The sequence below is a fragment of the Tasmannia lanceolata genome, unplaced genomic scaffold (genome assembly GCF_043159265.1).
Source record: "Tasmannia lanceolata isolate RefF3 unplaced genomic scaffold, GAP_Taslan_0.1 ptg000016l, whole genome shotgun sequence".
Classification (NCBI taxonomy): Eukaryota; Viridiplantae; Streptophyta; class Magnoliopsida; order Canellales; family Winteraceae; genus Tasmannia; species Tasmannia lanceolata.
This window is the reverse complement of record NW_027518693.1, coordinates 15,510,236-15,536,178: the sequence shown is the minus strand read 5'-3', so window position 1 is coordinate 15,536,178 and position 25,943 is coordinate 15,510,236. Positions and strand designations below refer to the sequence as shown.

The following is a 25,943-nucleotide window of genomic DNA, read 5'->3' as shown; positions in this document are numbered from 1 at the left end:
TTTATCCCTTTTATAGTCTATTTGAAAAGGGATGAAGGATTCTAATGAAGATGTTGAAGCCAACTAGTGTGCAGTCCATTTGATAAGTATTTGGGGGATAAAGTGAGTCATTGAATCAAATAGAATATTGGTTAGGCTGATGATATCCCATAAATTCTGCATGTTTAGTTCACGTGATTATTGTCATTTATTCTATTAATGGCTCCCAATGCATTGAATATATCGGGTAACTATCATTGATGCTAATTCAATATTGATTATTCATTCCCTTTGTAGTTGATTTGTAAAGATCTAGGAGATGCTTTTGATCTTAATAATTTTTTTTAACCATGTCTTTTTAAATTTCAAATTATTTATATTGGTCTGCTAATCATGCAAGCCTGTATTTTGAGAAGGACAAATTCCTAGTACCTTCTAAAGCTTAATTCTTAAAGTTTCATTGAATTCCTTCGCTTTCTACTCAGATTTCCCATCTGTCCATGTTTATTTGGAGTCAATTTATTTATACATATAGTAAAAGTGGTTGTACTATAACTGCTATCCATTATTTCATGCAAACTGCTGCCCATTGTTTCGTTTCACAAGCACATAGTTGCTGTCTACTGGTTGTTCACTACTGCTGTTCATTATTTCATGAAAATTGCTGCCCATTGTTTCGTCTCACAAGCACATAGCTGATGTTCACTGTTGTTAACCACTTGCTGACCACTTTCTGCACATTTCTGCGCTGTGTTGACACTGGTCCAGCTCATTTTTTTTTATGCACATTTCTGCCCTGTGTTACCACTGGTTTGGATCATTTTCTGCACGTTTCAACCTTTGTTCCATTTGTATATGGACGGCTCTCATGCCCCATTTGATATGCACACCCTCATCCCCTTGATAATAACTCAGCCATATTTTGATAAATGCTCAATCTTGCCCTGTTTTCTTTCAATGATAACTTAAAATTTTGATGTGTGCATCATGTAACCTTATCTGTCCTCATGAATCCGGATGGAATTGAGTAAAATGAAAGAACCAGGAGTTTATGTATAATGTCTATGGTTGCGACCGCGAATTATTATATAACTACAGTCTCTATTTACGGCTAAATAATCTGTGATTTGTGTGTGTGTGTGTGTAAATTTATGTGTGTCTAGATTACTACCTGCTGAAATTTATGAAATAGTAATGTTGGTACATTTGTAATGTCTTCCTTTAAAAAATGCTTGCACTACAGCTGTTAAGTTCAGTTTTTCTTTTCAAAACATTGCATCACCAGTTGGTACAAGTTCACTTAGCTACCCAATCAATTTTGTATTGCAACATATATACAATTCCATGCTTTGGTATAACTTGTGTTCATTAGAATAAAAAATTGGGATTGTATGAAGAGATGGGCATGTTTAAGTATGAAAATAATGCAGCATAGTTATCAACCAACACTTGATGATGTCTTATGCTTTGAAAACCTCAAGTTGGGATCTTGTTTATTTTGATCATATTTAAAGCTATATTTTACATATCCTTACCGCATTTGACATGTATATCTCACTATTGTGTTCTTTCAGATTGAACCAAGGTATTAAATGTTTGGGTATAAAAATAGATATTATGATAGTATTCTTGCCATATAAAACTTGTTTGAATAGTAAACATAATATATTGAATGTTTAAGGTTATTACTTTTAGCTCATCCTTGTAGAGACATAATAGATTATGGTAATACTCATTTTTCTTCTTTCTCTTTCTTTTAGTAGAAAGTGCTTAATCTTTTAGGTGTTCTTATACATTAGCAAGCCCATTATTTTAGAGGACTTGCATAGTCCTAGTAATGTTTTCCCTTTTGATCTTTTCTTCATTTTATGAGACTGTTTAAGTCTTTTAGGTTTCTTTCCTTTGTCATTTCAAGTCCATCTTTAGGGGGACTTGCACAGTCCAAATAGCATTCCATTTTCTCAAAAGAGTTGCCTAGTCTTTTAGATCCAAATCTTTGGAGACAGGCATTGTCTCATTAATGAATCAACCTGAGTCAACCCCTAAGAGACTACCTCTAATCTCACAGGTCTTAAACCCTCTTCTAGTCGAAGACCAACTTGGTCTGTCAGTTATCTCATTTTCTTATCATTGTTTGGACAATGATAAGGTTAGTTGGAGCCCATCCTTGTGCTTAGGAGACTTGCCCAGTCTTGCTAGCATTTTTCTCTATCCTACCTCTGTGTCTAAGGGACTTACCCAGTCTCATTCTCTTGCTAAACTTCCTCTTTGTGTGTCGTTTGGTTTTGGGAGAACACCTTACTCGGCTTGGCAACATACCCCTACCCTTATGGGTATTGGGTTGCACATTTGTTGCACCCTAGGGCTAGGTAGCTGTCCGGCCCGGCTGGGTGTTTTACCTTTGCCAAATATGCACAAGGTCTTTCCTTATTACTTGTGAGCTTTATCTTAGCTTGATAGTCTCACTAGCACCCTTCTTTATCTCTTTTTCTTTTAGGAGACAGGCTTTGTCTCATTAGCACCTCCTTCTTAGAATCCTATTTTCAGAGTCAGTCCTTAGCCTAGGAGTCTGTCCTTAGCTAGAGAGTCTGTCTTTCTGTCAGGAATCAAATTCTATCATCATAGGGGGTAGATTTCTTTCTAACCTCTCATCAAATCATGTGTTTTTTTCTATCCGCTCCTGCAAGGTATAGGAAGCTGTCCAACCCTTGCAGAGCTGTGTTTCTGTTCTTTTCCCTCGCAAAGCATAGGATGCTGTCCAACCTTTGCGGGATATCAGGAGTCTATCCTCCCCTTATGATGATAGGATTTGTCCCCCTTGCGTCAAAAAACTCAAAAAACACTATAAAACAACCAAAATATCAAAAACATCTGAAAAACCAAAAATCTCAAAAATCTTGAGTCATTAGAAGTAGTTAGGAAATCTGTTTCGAACTACGTTGGCTTGATCCTCTTCCACGAGGTACGTAGTGCAGCTTGAGATTCTTATCTCAGGTCCAGCCAAACCTTTGTAAATAAATCATTTACCCATTTTAAGAAAAAATACCAAAAATCTTCAAAACCTTGTTTTCAACAAGATCTTCCTCTAGAGTTAGGAGTTTGTCCTAGTTAAAGAGTTTTAGAGTTTTGAGTTTGTCTTTGATGTGTTGTGTGGTTTGTTTGTGTTTGTGTTAGAGTTAGGAGTTTGTCCTAGAGTTATAGGAGCGCCTCCGTCCAGTCAGTTGGCGATTCATATCGCCGAATGATGATTAAGTCTTGGATACGCTAGTGATCCCATTGTTTCCCTTAGGGCGTACAGCCTAGCTACACATAGATTATAGGAACCACCTGCATTAGCTTAGGGCTAACCTGCATTTAGTTAAGGCATATAGGGTGTCCTAAAATTTACAATCCATTGGAATTTAAATAATCACACAAGAAGCTTTAAGAACTAGTCCGGTCTTTTAGATCGAGTCTAGGATAGAGGTCTAGATGTCTTAGGCATCATAGCTTAGAATAGGTGCGAAGAACTACGTTGCCTTGATTCTCGTGGAGGCGGGGATACGTAGGCTTCTTTGGATGAACATCAGATCATCTAAAGACTCGGGCCTAGGTATAGATTAGAGTCTTAGGGTTGTATAGTATCGAGTCATTTTTCTATGTTTTGCAGTGTTTTCTTACTTTATTGCGCAGACCTTATACTTTTTTGGTGTGTCGTGCATGTGTTTGTTCATCAGAACTTAGACACCCATTAGGCATGTCACTTATAACCTAGCTATGCTTAGGTGACACATATTTCTTTTATTTTATCTTGTGTGCCTTTGATTTCATCTCCGAGACATGCATGATTAGATAGACGTCTTCTCGGAGATATTCATTCCCATTCCATAGGATTTTCGCCCAAAGCTCTTCAAAATTATTAAGTAAATGGCATAAGAGACCAGGTGTTTGCACTTGGGCGGATGAGGTGCTCTTTAGATCTTCCGAATTCGTAACCAGGCACGAACCTTATTTTATATCTCTGGTTATCCGTTGCAACAGAGCATAGTATGGGATCCAGGGCCCATTTGCTTTTTTTCCTTGGATGGCGACTCTTCTTTGTTTAAGGTACGCCTCGAATCTGGGCTAGTCCCCGAATCGAGAGGTATCTCACCTTTTATATCGCCACTCATGCTGTGAGAGGCACTTCTTTCGAGAGTTCCTTGGTAGAGCTCTCCATTCACGTGGATGATCCAGTGAGACTTCGTAGCGTGGGGCACGTCCCTCACCGCTACATCTCTCTCGGATCGGGGTCCACACTCCCTAGAACCAATGTTCCCCAATCCCTCTTCCTCTAAATCTCCTAGAGCTATAATCCTACTTTCCAACCAATTCTTTCTGCAAGAGTCAGCCCCTCTTTTCTCCTTAATCCATTCCTTCAACATCTTCTTAACAAATCTCAATTTTCTCCCTATTCTAACGTCTGCAGGCCCCTCAAAATTTTCAGAGGCCCACCATTTTCCCATCCTTTCTTCCATATTTGGATCCTGGAGCCATGCAATCTCAAATCGAAAAGGTGGGGGGCCCCAAGATTCTAACCTCGGATCCAGAAGAATAGGACAGTGATCTGAAACCGAATGAACCAGGGATTTTTGTATCACCTCAGGAGTCAAGCACATCCACATCGGACATACAAGGAAGCGGTCAATCCTACTATGACTCTCCCCTCTATTCCACGTGAACCGAGCCCCAGATAACGGAAGATCGATTAACTCATGCTTAGAAATGAAATCAGCGAATAAGACCATATTTCTATTAGACCTCGTGCAAGCCACCCTTTCACACGCAAATCTAATTTCATTAAAGTCTCCACCTAAACACCAAGGATGGGACCATCACGCTCTAATCCCATCTAACTCCCCCCATAACAACCTTTTCTCCACCCTTTGAGAAGGCCCATAGACCCCAGAGAAAACAACTCTCACCGAGTCTTCCACCCTTTCTAGAACAACAGACAAGGAGAACCTACATTTCCATTCCTCGACCACATTCCAATAAGACTCCTCCCAAGCAACCAAAATCCCCCCAGAAAGGCCAATTGAACCCACAAAAGAAAAGCTCCACTGACCTGTGAGACCAATACTCTGAACAGTAACCTTATCAATAACCTCTAATTTGGTTTCTTGTAGACATACAAGACTCGGTTTACATCGTTTAACCATTTCCTTCACTTGAGCTCTCTTCGCCAAAGAACCCAATCCATTTACATTCCATGATAACGTCTTCATAAGGAAACAATTTTCACGTACTTTCTCCCCTTTCTCCCTGACTTGACACTACTCAATGGAGAACTCTTCTTACCTCCCTCACTCTTCTTATCCCCATAGTTAACACCCGATTTCAATCTAGCCAACTCTCGGAGTGACTTCTTCGAAGATTCACTCCTGTGAGACTCGTTAACCTCTCCCCCAACCATATCCCTTAATTCAATTGACCGAATCATACCACGAAACTCCGGTAATGGTCCGAGGTATCTTAACCCCACCTTCTCACTAACATCTATCACCTTATCCACTGCCCTCTCCAGTAACTCCATGTTACCCACAGACCCCTCAACCCCCTCTATCTCCTCGGGACTATTGGAATTTTCCCGGCCCAACAAAGCCCTCTTATCAAGATGCCCATAACAAGAAGGAATAGGAGAGGATAGCAAGCAATGGTTTGGGACATCCATACCCAAAGACTCACTGATTTCGTTCTCTACATAGAAACCCATTTCTGTGCCCTGCATATTAGGAAAAGGAAAAGACACCTCATTGCCACAAAATGAAAACGAAGAGTTGATACCTTTGGGGGAGTTGAAGCCAAGACTACAACCATCGCATTCCAGTTGTGATTGATTGACTTGAAATATCTTCATTAACCCACCAATACCTGGTAAGATAGGATCTTCAACGGCACTTGTGGTGCTTTTCTCTCCCGCTCGGTCCAGGCTGAACTGTACAGAGTGCTCTGAGTTACCCAAACCATCATTAATTCTCCGGAAAACCAAGTCCGAAGGGATAATCCTCCGAGAGTATTCCTCACACTCTCCCCTCAAATCAGTGTTAGAGTCTTCCCTACGACTCACCGATGTTCTCCTTAATTCAACGTCACTTGAATAGACACTATCCACTGCTCTTGAATCAGCCCTCCATTCTTCCAGGCTAATTTCATTGCCAGCAACACCATGCAAATCTGCCCCAAAGTTTATGATCCCTTGATCTGGTGACATGTCAATCAAGGGCGGGCTATCTGCAATGTTGCAAAATTTCCTAGCAATTGGCATTTGTCTTAAAGGTGTAACAGGCCCACAACCTCTCCCTGAGTTGTTCTCCACCAGCCCAATAATATTCTCCACCAGCAGGTTCAAATGTCTTCTAAGCCCATTAATATGTCCACTGATTTGATCATCTGGCAAGCCCACCAACCTATGCCCACTTGTATGATCATCTGGCAAGCCCACCAACCTAGCGTCAATCAAGTCAGCCCCCCTACCTCTGTCAACACCAGACGTCTGACCTTCCAGAAACTCCCGCCCACTCCCTTCCATTCTTTCCTCACCACAAATTTGAGAAATTTGATTTTCAAATTCTGCGCTAACGTGCGCCCCCCTGCTATCATGTGCCCCCCCCGCTATCGTGCACCACCCTATTCCTTCCAGCCCAATCCATGCTAACCTGCTCCTCCCCACTACCAGACTGGTTTTCCGAACATCCATCAGCACCAAACCCATCCTCGTCATCATCCGAGCTGAATTGATTGGAATATGTCTTCCCCCCATCCACCTTTTTGCGCGCCGACTCCATTTCGCATTTCACCCACATCGTTGCTCCGTCGATGCCTACCGGAAAAGCCACCACGATTGGGCAACCAGAGCTTGTGGCAATCCGAACTTTGGCCCACTGATATCCTTTAGCAGCTTTGCAGGAATCATCCATCTCAATTACACTACCAATCCTCTTCCCGATGTTTCTGAAATCCTCCACACACCAAGCTTGAGGTGGAATTCCAGAAATGAACCACCACTCCACCCTTGTCAGATTCTCAAACTTCTTCGACCAAGAGCTCAATTCAACAAATGGCGAATTTCTAGCAGCAAACCAGGCTATCTTCGATTTCTCAAGAGCAGATTCTGCCTTTAAAACAATCATAACTTCCCTTTCATCTATTTTGTAAACTTTAACAGCCCCTTCTGCAACTTTCCTTTCAAACAACCAAGCTTCCAAAGCCTGAACATTGCCAGACCATCCTTCCCCGATTTTGCCCCACAAACTACGTTCTGTTCCTTTCAAAGAGACCAATGGAAGAACCGCTCCTTTGTCCGGCTCGCCAAAGACAATATTCAAAGGAGTTTTCCTACTGCCAGACTCAGGCTTATCAATCCCTTCCATGCTCCCACTACTTGATGCATTCAATGCATTGGTCTTTGGTTTTGGCGGACTCGTATCGACATTGCAGTCATACGACGACCAGATCTTCCCGCATTGCCAACATTCAACCCTTCTCTTGAAATTTGGAACCCACACTTGCAGCACTTCCAGTCTCCCCTCAGCTGTTCCACTCTCTTCTTTCCTATTCTATCTATTCTCTTCTCCCTGCGATTCTTCTGCTTCGCCCAAGGAAACACCATTCTCTTCTCCCCCCTTTTTCCTCCACAGCAAGATAGCCCAGGAGTAAGAGAGAATCTGACCAGACGAGAGGGGTTTGGAGGAAACACTGAAACCCTAGATTTTCTCACCGTTTCACCTCCGCAGCTCTCCGATCAAAGATCGACGAAGAACAGGCAAATCTCCGTCAGATCTCAGCCGATCTACTTTTTTTAAGCTGGAAATGTCGCCGGAATTCCATCCCCGGCCTTTAAATCAGCCTCGTTCTTCTACAGGACTGGTTTGATGTGGCACGATCTGAAGAAATTCGATCTTGCCTTGAATTGTTACGAACGAGCAACATATCTGTTGTCAAAGATCGAGATCGAGGATATTTCAGACTGCGAAGAGAGAAAGTTGCTTTTAGATCTGAATCTCTCGAGATCTCGAACGGCCTGGGAGGTTTCCGAGAGAAATTTGGCTCTCACCGTTCGGACGAGATTCTTATGCCGGAGACGGTTGATGATAGTGAGCTCGGACAAGAAATCATCTTTCCCTTTTATGTTCCCTCTAGAAAATTTCTTCACAGCCACCTCCTTCCGATGCCTTTGATCCGAGATGAATTGATGAAACTCGGAGACGAGGAATGCTTGCTGAAATTGTCGGAGGTGGGAAAAGAGGGTTTGGGTTCAGATCTGGGTTAAAAAGGTCTGATTGGAGTGGAGAAAAGGAGATGGAGGTTTTGATGATGAAGGTAGAATCGGATCTAGGGTTTGCTGGAGATTAAGGTTTTGATGATTGGGGAAAAGAGGGTTTGGGTTCAGATCTGGGTTAAATAGGGTCTGATTGGAGTAGACAAGAACGATCCTAACCTTGGGTGAAGCCTACCTTGATCAAAGATTTCAACAGACACATCATGTTCCTGGTCGGAGGGAAGCCGTCATCGAAGGAGGGAAGCCGTAAACAAAGGAAAGTAAGATTAGGCAACGGTCCTAGGAAAGCAAGTGGGTCTTCTCTTAGTCGAGACCAGTTCAAAGTCAAATCCGTGAGATTTTCAAGGGTGGGAACCCAGCGAGGTAGCTTCTCCAACACAATTTTGCGAAGAAGGGGAGGAGGAGATAATGATTCCATGTCAAGAGTTTCTTCCTCATTGGCTGTCATTACAGCCAATATCAGAAGGTATTTCATCTTTGTTATGGATGCGCATAACTCTATTCCATCTTCCCTTCTCACCATTGTAATTCCAAACTTTCTTAGCTGGGTCAACTTCCCAACATGCTTTACTATCTCCCCATTTGCTTTGATCCAATAAAGACTTCGTAAGCTTTTTAACTTCCAAATTTCGGTGGGAAGTTGCACCCCAGTTACATAATTGAAACTTGCAAATGTCATATCCAAATTCCGATATGCTACCAAATGTCGCAATTTCTGTAACTTTAATACTTCACCTGGCAGCTGCTCTATCTGTGTCCGTCTTAAATCAAGAGTCTGAAGGTTGCAAAGCTTCCCCAAAGATTTCGGAAGCTCACGAACTGTAGTTCTTTTGAAACTCAAGTACCGTAGATTAAATAAGTCACCCAATATATCTGGTACACTCGAAATTGAAGAATTCTCAAGGTCTAAGACCCTTAATAATCTAAAACTTGATGTTATTTTATTCAATGTAGATGATGAAATAGTGTCATTCACAAACATAAAGAAAGAACGAAGTTGAGACGTACGCATGCTTGATGAAATATTATCCCTAATTTTATGGACAGATAGGCGGCGGACTCTTCCACCCACACTTGCTTCTTGCCCATCAGACACCATGGAAAAGCCCTCTTTCTTGGATGTCGATAGAGCCAACTCACGCATAAGATCATGCATTCTGCATTCTTTCACTCTTCCATCTAGAGTTTCCTTTGCAACTTGCAGCATGCTCCGAAAAATGAGTTCATTCAGGTAGTGTGCTGCAGCCTCTTCCATAGTCAATCCCCTTCTTTCTTCTACAAAGCCTTCTGCAACCCATAATCTGATTAACCTTGTCTTCCTAATTAGATGATCCTCAGGAAAAATGCTACAATATAAGAAACAATGTTTGAGATAGTAGGGCAAATTGTTGAAGCTGAGCAACAAGATGCTCTTCACCCTTTCAAGCATAGGATTGTTGCTGATTTCCCAACCGAGGCTATTTTCAACTTTCTTCCATTCCAGCACAGTCTTCTCTTTTAGTGCCATGAGGCTACCTAGAGCAACAATTGCAAGGGGCAACCCTTGACACTTTCCCACAATGCATCGAGTTGATGACTCTAACTCTCTCGGACATCTTCTTTCAGGGATGTTCCAAAAGGCTTTCTTACAAAACAAGATAAAAGCCTCATCTTCGAGCAGAGGCTCAACGTGGAAAACAGGGCTTCTAATTCCTCCTGAAGAAGAAGAAGAAGAAAAAGAAGAAGCTACATCTACTTGTCTAGTTGTAAGCATGACCCTACTTCCACGTTTATCATCTGGAAATGCAGCCCTTATTTGAGGCCAAACATCCAGAGTCCAGACATCATCCAAAACAACCACGTACCTTTTCCCCTGTAAATAGCTTTTGATCGTCTCAACTAGTTGTCGGAAGTCCATCACGCCAATTTCATTAGGAGCAGCACCCATGTTCTCGTCGAACAATTCTTTGATCAACCTTTTGAGAAGCTCTTCGATTCGAAAAGATTGAGAAACAGAGATCCAAGCATGGCATTGAAAATGTTTCTTCACTTCGACTTGGCTCTTGTAAGCTTGAGTGACAAGGGTGGTCTTGCCCAAACCACCCATCCCTACCACTGGAAGTAACTTGAGTGATGCTTCTTCTTCTATCAACCATCTGACTAGCTTGTCCTTATTTTTCTCAATCCCTACCAGTTCATCTTCCTCAATGAATAACGAGGATTCTGCATAACGCCGCCGTCTTTGGGTATCATCATTTGAAGATGACGATCCGTCTTCGATCTTCTCAAGACCGTATCGCTTTCTCCTCTCCGAAATTTCATAAATATCTTTTTTGACTACTTGCAGTTGGGTGGCAAATTGATGCCTCACAAAAATGGTCTTGGGGAGATGAATTGCTTTGAGAAGAAAACCCATTCTAAATCGGTGGTGCCTCTGTTGCTTCTCCATGCAATACATGAACTCATCGATGATATCCTCCACTTTATATGCCACATCTCTCACTTCCATTGTCCAATTTCTAACTCCTTCACTCAATTGTTTCTTTGTTTCAGCATCCTTGATGAAGGATTGCATGCTCGTTAGCTCCCGTCTGACTCCATCTATTTCTCCGCTGACTCCTCGTAAGGACGAAGCTTCTTCAGCTATTTTTTGAAGCAAATAACTCACAGCTCCCCCCGATATCCTCCCAACAAAAGAGGTCACAACACCATCTGCCATCTCAACCTCTTTACTCTCTCAACCTTCAAATTTTTTCACTAATTTTTTGGGGTGCAACCTTCAAATTTTTCTGCAATTGAAAGGATCCTTTTGCTTTACCAAATAATAGTGAACCCAGTCCATTCAATAATGTGTGGAATATTTGCTTCCACGTGTCTCCTTTTGCATTACACTTTGACTCTAATCAGATAATGATATAGTTATAAGTTATAAGACGCCCCTCCATGACACACTCTATTATTGGCGCCACCCACATGATCTGGACCGTTCATTTCATATTATTGGCGCCGCCCATCAATTTATAATGCCACCACCTAAATCATGCTGAAATGACAATTCTACCCTCAGGGATGTGAAGGTGTGCCTTTCAAAAAGGGCACTCAATGCAAATTAAAGATATGTGTGTACAGGTGGGGGCCACATGTCCTTTTGAAAAGAACTTGGAAATTGGCACCTCTGTAATTGAAAATGAACAAAAAAAACAGAAATGACTCAACTTCTTTCGAGCAACTACCATTTCGCCAACCTGTGACCACCAGGCCACTGGCCTACAACATTAGCTTTTGCTAATTGATTTAATTAAATGGACCATGAACCACTAGACAATGGTTCTCATATATTTCATTACAACAAAGTCACATGTTGAAATTATTGTTTTGATAATTATATGTTAAAAGTTTTAGTTGAGAATCTGAGAAAATCTTAAGGGCAAATAATTCTATGCTTATAAGGAGAAACATTATATCAATCTAGATATTTACACATAATATTTTGCAAATAATTCTAAGCTTATGAAAATAAGAATCGTTACAACGAAACAGAGTCAATAGAATGGAGCCAGTAGCATCATTCCTCGTCTCAAATTTGACAAATAGAGCTACCTTCCAAGAATGGGGTACTTCCTCTTTGTGCCATTAGAAAGTCACATCCCATCCCTCATCGACGTCTTCCACATATCATCAGCTAGAGAAATAGAGCAAATTAATCAGAGATCCTATCAATGCAACACAAAAATATCATGAAATCTAGATTAAATACACATTTAGAATGTCTTCAGAATGGCTACATATGAATTCATAAATTGTTTCAAATGGCCAAGGAAAATGATATTGTAACCTAGAGTAAGACCGATGAGAGAGACCAACAATGTGAATGTGCCATGTGTGCACAAAAAAACAATCTACTTTTTGTTGATTTTCCAATTTTGTTACTATGCTGTCAGTTAAAAAAACAGCTTATTTTTTCATGGCAACAAATGCTGCTGTAAGCATTCAATTGGTTTCCCAACCATTTGGGAGGGATTTGCCCCTTGAAAATACTGGCCTTTTGGCGAAAAGATTAAAACAATGTTAGAAATAGAAGGCATTTTCGCTATTTTAACTAGTAATGGTGAAAGGGGTATTTCACCCCTTGTTTCTAGGGACAATTTAGGCATTTTGGCTATTTACCTTGTGATTTGTTACACTCTATCACAAGTCTGTATAAGACCATTTCCCTTCTACCGAAAAAAAATGCCGGATTATGGAGATATGAGAAACTTTGAGACGGTCTCCGCTTTCATCTGTCCGTAACCTCGCTACCAGCTCCTCTGACATCTCCGCTAGATGTAGCTCTTTGAGGGTGGTAAGGTATTCAATGCCACAAGGCAGCATCTTCAACTCCCCACAACTTTCAAGCACTATTTCTTCTATGCTTTGCATTGTTCCCTCCTCCATTCCTATTAAATTCAATTGAACCATGTCACACAAGATTAGTCTCTTGAGTTTAGGGAAGTCCCCAGCATGGAAGCACAGTTCTTGCCCATCGTATGCCTTGCGTAAAAGAAGGCGAGTAAGATTAGGCAACGGTCCTAGGAAAGCAAGTGGGTCTTCTCTTAGTCGAGACCAGTGCAAACACAAATCCGTGAGATTTTCAAGGATGGGTACCCAGCGAGGTAGCTTCTCCAAACGCCCCCTCAACACAATTATGTGAAGAGAGGGAGGAGGAGACAATGATTCCAGGACAAGAGCTTCTTCCTCATTGGCTGTCTTTACATCCAATCTCTGAAGGCATTTCATCTTTGTTATGGATGCGCCTAACTCTATTCCATCTTCCCTTCTCACCATTTCAATTCCTAACTTTCTCAGTTGGGTCAAGTTCCCAACATGCTTTACTATCTCCCCATTTGCATTGACATATGAAAGACTTTGTAAGCTTCTTAACTTCCATATTTCTGTGGGAAGTTGCACCCCAAGTGCATAATCGAAACGTGAAAATGTCTCATCCAACATCCGAAAGGCTACCAAATGTCGCAATTTCTGTAACTTTAATACTTCAACTGGCAGCTGCTCTATCTGTGTCCATCTTAAATCAAGAGTCTGAAGGTTGCAAAGCTTCCCCAAAGATTTCGGAAGCTCACGAACTGTAGTTCTGTTGAAACTCAAGTACCGTAGATTAAATAAGTCACCCAATATATCTGGTACACTCGAAATTGAAGAATTCTCAAGGTCTAAGACCCTTAATAATCTAAAACTTGATGTTATTTTATTCAATGTAGATGATGAAATAGTGTCATTCACAAACATAAAGAAAGAACGGAGTTGAGACGTACGCATGCTTGATGGAATATTATCCCTAATTTTATGGACAGATAGGCGGCGGACTCTTCCACCCACACTTGCTTCTTCCCCATCAGACACCATGGAAAAGCCCTCTTTCTCGGATGTCGATAGAGCCAACTCACGCAAAAGATCATGCATTCTGCATTCTTTCACTCTTCCAACAATAGTTTTGTTTGCAACTTGCAGCATGCTCCGAAAAATGAGTTCATTCAGGTAGTGTTCGGCAACCTCTTCCATAGCCAATCCCCTTCTTTCTTCTACAAAGCCTTCTGCAACCCATAATCTGATTAACCTTGTCCTCCTAATTAGATGATCCTCAGGAAAAATGCTACAATATAAGAAACAATGTTTGAGATAGTAGGGCAAATTGTTGAAGCTGAGCAACAAGATGCTCTTCACCCTTTCAAGCATAGGATTGTTGCTGATTTCCCAACCGAGGCTATTTTCAACCTTCTTCCATTCCAGCACAGTCTTCTCTTTTAGTGCCATGAGGCTACCTAGAGCAACAATTGCAAGGGGCAACCCTTGACACTTTCCCACAATGCATCGAGTTGATGACTCTAACTCTCTCGGACATCTTCTTTCAGGGATGTTCCAAAAGGCTTTCTTACAAAACAAGATAAAAGCCTCATCTTCGAGCAGAGACTCAAGGTGGAAAACAGGGCTTCTAATTCCTCCTGAAGAAGAAGAAGAAGAAAAAGAAGAAGCTACATCTACTTGTCTAGTTGTAAGCATGACCCTACTTCCACATTTATCATCTGGAAATGCAGCCCTTATTTGAGGCCAAACATCCAGAGTCCAGACATCATCCAAAACAACCACGTACCTTTTCCCCTGCAAATAGCTTTTGATCGTCTCAACTAGTTGTCGGAAGTCCATCACGCCAATTTCATTAGGAGCAGCACCCATGTTCTCCTCGAACAATTCTTTGATCAACCTTTTGAGAAGCTCTTCGATTTGAAAAGATTGAGAAACAGAGATCCAAGCATGACATTGAAAATATTTCTTCACGGCTTGGCTCCTGTAAGCTTGAGTGACCAGGGTGGTCTTCCCCAAACCACCCATCCCTACAACTGCACGTAACATGAGTGATGCTTCTTCTTCTATCAACCATCTGACTAACTTGTCCTTATTTTTCTCAATCCCTACCAGTTCATCTTCCTCAAAGAATAACGTGGATTCTGCATAACGCCGCCGTCTTTGGGTATCATCATTTGAAGATGACGATCCTTCTTCGATCTTCTCAAGACCGTATCGCTTTCTCCTCTCCGAAATTTCATAAATCTCTTTTTTGACTACTTGCAGTTGGGTGGCAAATTGATGCCTCACAAAAATGGTCTTGGGGAGATGAGTTGCTTTGAGAAGAAAACCCATTCTAAATCGGTGGTGCCTCTGTTGCTTCTCCATGCAATACATGAACTCATCGATGATATCCTCCACTTTATATGCCACATCTCTCACTTCCATTGTCCAATTTCTAACTCCTTCACTCAATTGTTTCTTTGTTTCAGCATCCTTGATGAAGGATTGCATGCTCGTTAGCTCCCGTTTGACTCCATCTATTTCTCCGCGGACTCCTCGTAAGGACGAAGCTTCTTCAGCTATTTTTTGAAGCAAAAAACTCACAGCTCCCCCCGATATACTACCAACAAAAGAGCTCACAACACCATCTGCCATCTCAACTTCTTTACTCTCTCAACCTTCAAATTTTTTCACTAATTTTTTTGGGCTGCAACCTTCAAATTTTTCTGCAATTGAAAGGATCCTTTTGCTTTACCAAATAAGAGTGAACCCAGTCCATTCAATAATGTGTGGAATTTTTGCTTCCACGTGTCTCCTTTTGCATCACACTTTGACTCTAATCAGATAATGATATAGTTATAAGTTATAAGACGCCCCTCCATGACACACTCTATTATTGGCGCCATCCACATGATCTGGACCGTTCATTTCATATTATTGGCGCCGCCCATCAATTTATAATGCCACCACCTAAATCATGCTGAAATGAGAATTCTACCCTCAGGGATGTGAAGGTGTGCCTTTCAAAAAGGGCACTCAATGTAAATTAAAGATATGTGTGTACAGGTGGGGGCCACATGTCCTTTTGAAAAGAACTTGGAAATTGGCACCTCTATAATTGAAAATGAACAAAAAAAAAAGAAATGATCTTCTTTCCAGCGGCCATAAATGCAGACAGGCAAGAAAATAAATCATTGAAGATCACATGGTGTGAAAATGGAATAGAAATCAAATACGTTGCAAAGATGTAAGACACTAGAGATGGAAACACAGTCTGGAGTGATGGTGGGTGGAAACAATCTTACTACAATAAGAAAAAGGTGCCAATAAACGAGACAGTAGCCGTAAAAGCTGACCTGTAATAAGGCAAAATTTCAAACTTTGGAGAACCACCATGAAATACCCTAAGGGTATTTTCGTCAAAAACTGAAAATTTGGATTATGGCTTTCTAATCGCTAATATAAGGCGATCGAGGTTGGAAGAAGGAGATGACGGAAAACGCTGGGATCTTGACAACCGATTGTGAATCCAAAAATTATTATTGGACTCAAAATTACGTTTTAGCCCTGTTTGTTTGGATTTTGAGAACCGATTGTAGGTCCAAAACTGATTATTGGCCTAAAATGCGAAACGTATTTTTGAGTCCAATTATTGGTTTTTGAGCCACGACCATATTTTAGTGCAATAATCAATTTTGTACTCACAATCGGTTCTCAAAATCTAAAAACAAATAGGGCCCAAATGTAAATTTGAGTCCCATAATCAGTTTGAACTCACAATCCGTTCTCAAAATCCTAACAAACAGGGCCTAAATTAGATACCAAATGGGAGGGCTTTTGAAAATAGCAACAAGGGCTATCTTTGATAGGGGTGGACATCGTTCCGGTTCGAACCGAGGAACCGAACCATATGGTTCGGTTCGGTTCGGTTCCATATTTATATGGTTCGGTTCCGGTTCTTATATCCTGGAACCGATGGAAATTCGGTTCGGTTCTGGGTTTGGGATCCCGGAACCGAAAACCGAACCGAGAACCGACCCTCACCTTAAAACCCAATGCCTCATCGCTTGATAAAATCACCCCACCCCCTTTTAATTCACCCCTCTTTAACGTGTTGCTTTGCCTTTAAAATTTTAATTCACTCCCCAAATTTGTGCTTGATTATTCCAAATTTGTACATGTTTGTAGGTCATATATAATTTTTGCATTGCCCAAATTTGTGCAAATTTGTGCCTGATTATTCCAAATTCGTGCATGTTAGTCTTTGTAGTTCATATATAAACAGGACCGAACCGATTATAAATACGATTAGGCAAAATATCTACATTTGGTGAAGGTCGGGTAAACCCAGAACCGAACCGAACCGAACCGATTATATATGGTTCTTATTCGGTTCGGTTCCAAACATATATGGTTCGGTTCTGGTTCCAATTTCAGGGAACCGATTATATATGGTTCGGTTCTGAGTATACCCCAAAACCAAACCGAACCGAACCATGTCCACCCCTAATCTTTGATGAATTGACATGGGATTGTCATTCTGTAATGGGTGTGATTCTCTAGTCAGGCATGTCCTTCATAAGGCCTACTAAAACAAGTGTCTAGATCAGTCTAATGTCATGTGGGTGGGTCCAGATTAGGCTTCTCATGCGAAATATCTGGGCAAGCACGGCTAGCAAACTTATGCAAACTTATGACCAAGCCCATTGGTGTAATAGGCATAATAAAGGCAGCCAAAACTCGAAAATGTTTATTGTTAGGTTTACTGCCAAGGAAGACTTCAGGAGAGTTTTATTAAACACGATAGTCGTGAGAATCTTGTTAAGAAAATGCCGTAGCTAGCGAGAATACACCCACCTCCAAAATTAGGGGAAGGTTAATTGGATTGGAAATGAAAAGCATGGGCTACCTCAAGCAGTGACAATGCTCCCTTTTGGCCATCCCATTTTGTTGTGGGTTGGCAAGTATATTGGTGAATAACTTCTTTCTCAACAAAGCAAATTTTCAATTCTTATTTCATAAAATTCAAGATCATTATCATTATTAATGTGAACTTGTGGAATGGATGTATGATACTGAGTGTGCATCAATTTTAATTTCAAAATATATCAAATATATCCACATACAATGATTATGATCTCAAGACTGAGGATAAATAATGAGCACAAAATGACAATGAAGTTTTCTAAACTCCCCAGTTCTCAATGTTCACTTACCAACTTCCCCAAAAGCTTAAGCTGTTGGAGAAAGGTGTTATTTATCTTTTATACTTTAACACTCTCTCGCACGGGTGGCTCACTTGGCAAACACGTGGCACATGTGGTCCCACTTTGGGCCGACCATCGCATGTGGATTTTTTGCTATCCGGGAGATTTGAACTCGAGACCTTTGGCTCAGATACCATGTTAACTTACCAACTTCCCCAAAAGCTTAAGCTGTTGGAGAAAGGCGTTATTTATCTTTTATACTTTAACACTCACAAATAACAATGAACTAAAGCATAAGTACAAGTAGAAATATTAGTTGAAGGAAAATGTAGACACGATTGTTTTGCAAGAAGACAAATAAGACAATGACCCTTGTCTCTCTCATTGCCTTGCTACCCTGTGCCTCTTCCTCTGGAGACTGGCGTACAACATTAAAACGGCGGCCCAGTGCACGAGGCTCCCGCCACTGCAGGGTCTAGAGAGGGCTAGATGCATTCAGCCTTACCCCTGCTTTGCAAAGTGGTTGTTTCCGTGACTCAAACCCGTGACCACCATGTCACAATGGAGCAACCTTACCGTTGTGCCAACCCGTGACCACCAGGCCACTAGCCAACAACATTAACTGCTAATTGATTTAATTAATGGACCATGAACAGCTAGACAATGGTTCTCATATACTTCATTACAACAAATCACATGTTGAAAATATTGGTTTGATAATTATACGAGACAATATCCATTTGATATGTTGAAAGTTTTAGTTGAGAGCTTGAAATCTGAGAAAATCTTCGGGGTAAATAATTCTAAGCTTATAAGGAGAAACATTATATCAATCTAGATATTTAAACATAATATTTTGCAAATAATTCTAAGCTTATGAAAATAAGAATCGTTACAACGAAACTGAGTCAATAGAATGGAGCCACTTGCATCATTCCTTGTCTCAAATTTGACAAATAGAGCTACCTTCCAAGAATGAGGTGCTTCCTCTTTGTGCCATTAGAAAATCTCATCCCATGCCTCGTCGACATCTTCCACTTATCATCAGCTAGAGAAATAGAGCAACTTAATCAGAGATCCTATCAATGCAACACAAAAATGCCATGAAATCTTGATAAAATACACATCTACAATGGCTTCAGAATGGCTACATAAGAGTTCATAAATAGTTTCAAATGGCCAAGGAAAATGATATTGTAACCGAGAGAGTAAGACCGATGGGAGAGACCAACAATATGAATGTGCCATGTGTGCACAAAAATACAATCTACTTTTTGTTGATTTTCCTAAACCACTTGTTCGGTCTTACTCTTCGTTTCGCTAGCATCACTCAACGGCAAAAAGTCGAAACACATAAGAAATATGAACACTAAAATAAGTGACCTACCATATTATCGTCTTTGAAAACATTTTTTTTAAACTGAATTTCAAAATTTAGATGAAATTTCCTCCTAAAAATGAAAATAATGCGTGACACTTATATTCAAACAATGGTCCAAATTCATCTCAACAAAAGCAGAGACAATATAATGGTAACATCATTTTTAAAGTGTAATTCAAAATATAATCCCATTCCAAAACTACATCTTAAAAAAGAGGAAGAAAATGACAATTCCAAAAAGGGAACTGATATTTATGCCCCTTTTGATCACCAGGAACACCCAGTGCCAGTGTAAGTTGCAATCAAACCCACTGGATTTTTCTAACTTCAAGTACATTAGCACCCCCCTTTTGTCATTGATACACTGACGCTGGGTGTCCCTGGTGATCAGAAGGGGCGTAAATATCACTTCCCTTCCAAAAATCATATCAACTATGAATAGAGCCCACAAACTTACATTTAAAGGATCTACATTCGCCATCTGAAGTTGATCCTTCTTCGACCTCAAAAAAGAAAAAGAAGAATTCGGTGACGCAAATGTTCAGAAAATTTGGGAAATGTTTGGAAAGAGATTATGAAAAACTTGAGAAAAATGTGTTTTCTAATTACAAGAAGTCTATCTGCTATATAAACACTTGTTTTTTAAGTATGACAATTAAAAGTATGGAAGGATGATTAAGTGCATGTGGTTGCTGGAATAGGATTTGAGTTCAGTTTTTTACCTCAATATTTCTTTCATTAGTTTTGAATTTCTTACAATATGAATTATTTTTCAAATTCATGTTTAATTTAGAAAAAAACAGGTTTGATTCATAAATATTGCATTTAAATTGAATACTGTGAGATTTTTTGAATTATTCGGGGATTTTAAAGTTTAAAACAAGGCATCAAACATTTGAGATTATTTTAAAAAAAACTAAATTATTCAAACAATTTTGTTACTAAGTTAAAAGAACAGCTTAATTTTTCATGGCAACAAATGCTGCTGTCAGCATTCAATTGGTTTCAAAAACCATTCGGGAGGGATTTGCCCCTTGAAAATACTGGCCTTTTGGCGAAAAGATTAAAACAATGTTAGAAATAGAAGGCATTTTGGCTATTTACCTTGTGATTTGTTGCACTCTATCACAAGTCTGTATAAGACCATTTCCCTTCTGCCGAAAAAAAATGCCGGATTTTGGGGATATGAGAAACTTTGAGACGGTCTCCGCTTTCATATGCCCGTAACCTCGCTACCAGTTCCTCTGACGTCTCCACTAGATTTAGCTCTTTGAGGGTGGTAAGGTATTCAATGCCCCAAGGCAGCATCTTCAACTCCCCACAATGATACAGATATATTTTTTCTATGCTTTTCATCGTTCCTTCCTCTATTCTTATAAAATTCAATTGAACCATGTCACTCAAGTCTAGTGACTTGAGTTTAGGGAAGTCTCCAGCATGGAAGCACAGTTCTTGCCCATCGTATGCCTCGCGTAAAATAAGGCGAGTAAGATTAGGCAACGGTCCTAGGAAAGCAAGTGGGTCTTCTCTTAGTCCAGACCAGTTCAAATACAACTCCGTGAGATTTTCAAGGGTGGGTACCCAGCGAGGTAGCTTCTCCAAAGGCCCACACAACAGAATTTTATGAAGTGAGGGAGGAGGAGATAATGATTCCAGGTCAAGAGCTTCTTCCTCATTGGCTGTCAATACATACAATCTCTGAAGGCATTTCATCTTTGTTATGGATGCGCATAACTCTATTCCATCTTCCCTTCTCACCATTGTAATTGAAAACTTTCTCAGTTGGGTCAAGTTCCCAACATGCTTTACTATCTCCCCATTTGCTTTGACACATGTAAGACTTTGTAAGCTTCTTAACTTCCATATTTCTGTGGGAAATTGCACCCCAACTCCATAACCGAAACGTGAACCTGTCTCATCCAATATCCGAAAGGCTAGCAAATGTCGCAATTTCTGTAACTTTAATACTTCACCAGGCAGCTGCTCTATCTGTGTCCGTCTTAAATCAAGAGTCTGAAGGTTGCAAAGCTTCCCCAAAGATTTCGGAAGCTCACGAACTGTAGTTTTGTTGAAACTCAAGTACCGTAGATTAAATAAGTCACCCAATATATCTGGTACACTCGAAATTGAAGAATTCTCAAGGTCTAAGACCCTTAATAATCTAAAACTTGATGTTATTTTTTTCACTGTAGATGATGAAATAGTGTCATTCACAAACATAAAGAAAGAACGAAGTTGAGACGCACCCGTGCTTGATGGAATATTATCCCTAATTTTATGGACGGATAGGCGGCGGACTCTTCCACCCACACTTGCTTCTTGCCCATCAGACACCATGGAAAAGCCCTCATTTTCGGATGTCGATAGAGCCAACTCACGCATAAGATCATGCATTCTGCATTCTTTCACTCATCCATCTAGAGTTTCCTTTGCAACTTGCAGCATGCTCCTAAAAATGAGTTCATTCAGGTAGTGTGCTGCAGCCTCTTCCATAGTCAATCCCCTCCTTTCTTCTACAAAGCCTTCTGCAACCCATAATCTGATTAACCTTGTCTTCCTAATTAGATGATCCTCAGGAAAAATGCTACAATATAAGAAGAAACAATGTTTGAGATAGTAGGGCAAGTCGTTGAAGCTAAGCAACAAGATGCTCTTCACCCTTTCAAGCTTTGAATTGTTGCTTATTTCCCAACCGAGGCTATTTTCAACTCTTAGCCACTCCAATATAGTCTTCTCTCTTGGTTCCATGAGGCTACCTAGAGCGACAATTGCAAGGGGCAACCCTTCACACTTTCCCACAATGCGTCGAGTTGATGACTCTAACTCTGTCGGACATCTTCTTTCCGGGATGTTCCAAAAGGCTTTCTTACAAAACAAAGTGAAAGCTTCATTATCGTCTAGAGGCTTAAGGTTGAAAACAGGGCTTCCAATTCCTCCTAAAGAAGAAGAAAAAGAAGAAGCTACATCTACTTGTCTAGTTGTAAGCATGACCCTACTTCCACATTTATTATCTGGAAATGCAACCCTTATTTGAGACCAAACTTCCATGGTCCAAACATCATCCAAAATAACCACATACCTTTTCCCCTGCAAATAGGTGTTGATTGTCTCGACTAGAAGCTTGTAATTCATCTTGTCAATTTCATTCGGAGCAGCACCCTTGTTCTCCTCGAACAATTCTTTGATCAACCTTTTGAGAAGCTCTTCGATTTAAAAAGATTGAGAAACAGAGATCCAAGCATGACATGGAAAATGTTTCTTCACGGCTTGGCTCCTGTAAGCTTGAGTGACCAGGGTGGTCTTCCCCAAACCACCCATCCCTACAACTAACTGCACGTAACATGAGTGATGCTTCTTCTTCTATCAACCATCTAACTAGCTTGTCCTTATTTTTCTTAATCCCTACTAGTTCATCTTCCTCGATGAATAACGAGGATTCTGCATAACGCCGCCATGTTTCGGTATCATCATTTGAAGATGATGGTCCTTCTTCGATCTTCTCAAGACCATATCGCTTTCTCCTCTCCGAAATTTTATAGATCTCTTTTTTCACAATTTGCAGTTGGGTGGCAAATTGATGCCTCACAAAGATGGTCTTGGGGAGATGAATTGCTTTGAGGAGAAAACCCATTCTAAATCGGTGGCGTCTCCGTTGCTTCTCCATGTGATATATGAACTCATCAATGATATCCTCCACTTATATGTCACATCTCTCACTTCCATTGTCCAATTTCTAACTCCTTCACTCAATTGTTTCTTTGTTTCAGCATCCTTGATGAAGGATTGCATGCTCGTTAGCTTGCGTTTGACTTCATCTATTTCCCCGTGGACTCCTTGTAACGAGGATGCTTCATCAGCTATTTTTTGAAGCAAAAAGCTCGCAGCTCCCCCGCTATACTCCCAACAAAAGAGCTCACAACACCATCTGCCATCTTAGCTTCTTCGCTCTCTCAACCTTCAAGTTTTGTCACTTGAAAGTCCTGCCATTGGTGATCCCGGTCCAAGCAATAATATGTGGATTTTTTCTTTCCATGTGTCCCGTTTTGCATCACAATGTTAGTCCTTATTGTCAGATGAAGATTTAATTATAAGACGCCCCTCTATGACACACTCTATTATTGGTGCTACCCATATGATCTGGACCGTTCCATTCATACTACACATGCGTACCTAAGCCAACTAACTCTCCTAGTTTTGCTTTGAATCCCTCAATTAATGATGCCGCCACCCAAGCCATGCTGAAATGACGATTCTACCCTCTTGTAGGGATTTGAAGGTGCAACATCATTGGTGCTTTAGGGCCCGTTTGAATACCTCGTATTTTGTATTTGGAATTGGAATTGAGTTTTGAATATAAAATGAATAGATCTCTGCCAGCTCATGTTGAGGGAGCCAGAGAGGGAATGGGTACTTCCTACAAGAGGGAAGAGTTTGAGGAGCAAAGAGGGTGAAGGAAACTGCCAGATGTGTGGATTTCCAATTACTTATTTCCACAACATATTTGGAAATCTGATTTTTTCACTGATTTGGAAATCAAAGGATTTGATCCGGATCCAAACCACAACACAAAAAGGGCAGCAAATGTGAGAAATCCAAATCAAAATCTTCTCTGCATCCAAACGGGCCCTTAAATGCATTTTAGGCCACGTTTGGACCCCCACAAGATTTAGATTTGGATTTCTCACATTTGCAGTTGAGATTTGGAATCGGATCAGATCCTTAGATATCCAAATCAGCTACAACAGTGAAAAAAAAAATCTGATTTTCAAATCTATTCTCCAAGACATTAAATTAATATTTGTGGCAGTTACCCTCACCCTCGCTGCTCCTCGACAGCATGAGGATGATTGATGTATTTTGTATCCAAAACTCAAATCCGAACCCAAATACAAAAACATGAGGTATCCAAATGTGGGGTTAAAGAAATGTATGGACATGCAAAAGTACAAGTGGGGGCCACCTGTTCAATGATCCAAGCCATTTATTTTCCAGGCCTTGCTGTGGATGGGCTATATGGAGCAAAATCAACTCATTCATTGCCTCCAATTGTACTTTTGCCTGCTCATAGTTTTTTTTTTCTCCTTTTCAACAGGGCGAGTAATGGACCCTCCACAAGTAATTGTTGGCCGTTTGCCCTTTTTCACTGGGCAAGTGATGAGTGACATTGATAGCGTTAGTGGGTCTTTTTCCTCCTATAATCGAGTCTCTCAATACCTAGCCAACGCTGGGAAATTGGAGGTTTCCTTTTGTTGTTTCAAAAAATTCGAGTTTCTCTCAAAATGCTGGTCTTTTTTTTCTTTTTCTTTTTTGAAAGGTAACAACTTCCTAGATTAAAAACAAAAAGAGGGGACAAGATGTCCCCTACAATACAGAGACCGATCAGCCCAGTACATATAACAATTAATTCAGAATGAATTCCTACCCGGCCCCCACCCCATTACATTTCACGGGATAATGATGCACATTGAATCCAAAGTAACACCCTGTTTAGCCAATTCGTCTGCCATCAGATTCGCCATTCTCTTCCTATGAACGATCGAAGGCAAGACAATTTGTACGAGGTCCCTTACTTCAGAGATATAGTTCTGTAGTCTCCATGGTCCCTTAGATTTGCCGATGGCCCACACAATTGCATTAGTTGAATCCCCCTCGACTACAAGGGGCCCTGAGATATTGGAGGCGTACCATTTAATGCCAAATAGGAGTGCTCTAATTTCCGCTTTATTCGCATCCGTCTTACCAAGTGGCCTCGAGTACGACATGATCGTTCTGCCTTTGTCTTCCCTGATAATGCCTCCAATGTCGGCCGGCCCCAGGTTACCCATAGCACTTCCATCGAAATTCAGTTTTACCCATCCTTCCACCGGAGGTTCCCATTTTGGTGTTATCTTTTCTGAGAACTTCCGTTAGAAAATGATTGCATTCCAGTGCTTTAGTATCGAACTAGTTCCATAAGAGACTCCTCTAATGCTTCTTGCCCATGCTATAAGGAGGACTTTGACCTCATTGATGATCCTGTCCACAAACCTGATTTTATTTTCGAAGGTGCGTTCATTTCTCTCTCTCCAAATGGACCATATTGTTGTGAATGGAAGCAGTTTCCAGAACAGCTGACCCACTTCCCCAAAAGCTCAGACCGTCCAACCAGTTAACACACTGCCGATAGATTTTTGGAACACCCATTTCACTCCAAACGATTTTATCAGCCCATTCCACAAGCGAAAAGAAAATTGGCAGTGAAGTAATAAATGATCGATCGATTCTTCAGCATTGTTGCACAATACACACCTGCTGGCCATTTGAATACTTCTCATTTTTAACTGATCGCATGTATTTATTTTCTTGTGGACAACAGTCCAAGCAAAGGCAGTGACCCTTGGGGGTGCTTTTGACTTCCAAATGCAGGCTCGACTACAAGCTTTCTTCCCTCCATCGTTTAAAGCAGAGAAAAAAGATCGGACGGAAAACTCACCATGTTCTTCAGGGACCCATACACGCTCGTCAGGTACATCTCTGCAATATTGGACTTCAAGCAGTGAAAGGAGCTCGGCCAGATCGCCAATTTCATCATCTTTCAGATCTCTGCGTAGCCTGATGTCCCAAGAGAAGCATCTTCCTTCGGTGTTCCTACTCATATTTTAAGACACCAGAGAGTCCTTCATTGTAGCTAGTGAAAACAGTTTTGAAAAACCAGCTCAAAATGCTGGTCTTCGTTATACGGCATTTGAGATATGAGGACATGAGAGAAGCTTCCTTT

At 40.8% G+C, this 25,943-nt stretch overlaps 1 protein-coding gene and 2 pseudogenes across 5 annotated transcripts in view; all 3 read right to left on the bottom strand.

Annotated features, from left to right (window-relative positions):
* The window catches only part of LOC143848065 (disease resistance protein RPM1 pseudogene), a 70,176-nt pseudogene extending 54,832 nt beyond the window's left edge, over positions 1–15,344 (bottom strand). For 2 of the 3 annotated variants that reach the window (XR_013235301.1, XR_013235300.1), the window contains exons 1-2: positions 12,425–15,344; positions 11,858–11,939 (exon numbers count right to left, since the gene is read on the bottom strand). The product of XR_013235301.1 is annotated as a disease resistance protein RPM1 pseudogene, transcript variant X3 (transcript). Of the gene's footprint in view, positions 1–11,678; positions 11,940–12,424 lie in introns of those variants that run through there. The other variant, XR_013235299.1, reaches the window with a different exon arrangement.
* On the bottom strand, positions 8,897–11,525 carry LOC143848067 (disease resistance protein RPM1-like). The gene is made up of 2 exons (XM_077356860.1): positions 9,287–11,525; positions 8,897–9,105 (listed from the first exon to the last, which is right to left on the bottom strand). Exons 1-2 carry the CDS (start codon positions 10,974–10,976, stop codon positions 9,041–9,043), a joined length of 1,755 nt encoding a protein of 584 aa, XP_077212975.1. The 5' UTR covers positions 10,977–11,525; the 3' UTR covers positions 8,897–9,040.
* A 4,724-nt stretch (positions 15,345–20,068) lies between the features above and the next one.
* On the bottom strand, positions 20,069–23,228 carry LOC143848066 (disease resistance protein RPM1-like; annotated as a pseudogene). The gene is made up of 2 exons (XR_013235302.1): positions 21,433–23,228; positions 20,069–21,297 (listed from the first exon to the last, which is right to left on the bottom strand). The product of XR_013235302.1 is annotated as a disease resistance protein RPM1-like (transcript).
* Positions 23,229–25,943: the final 2,715 nt, after the last annotated feature.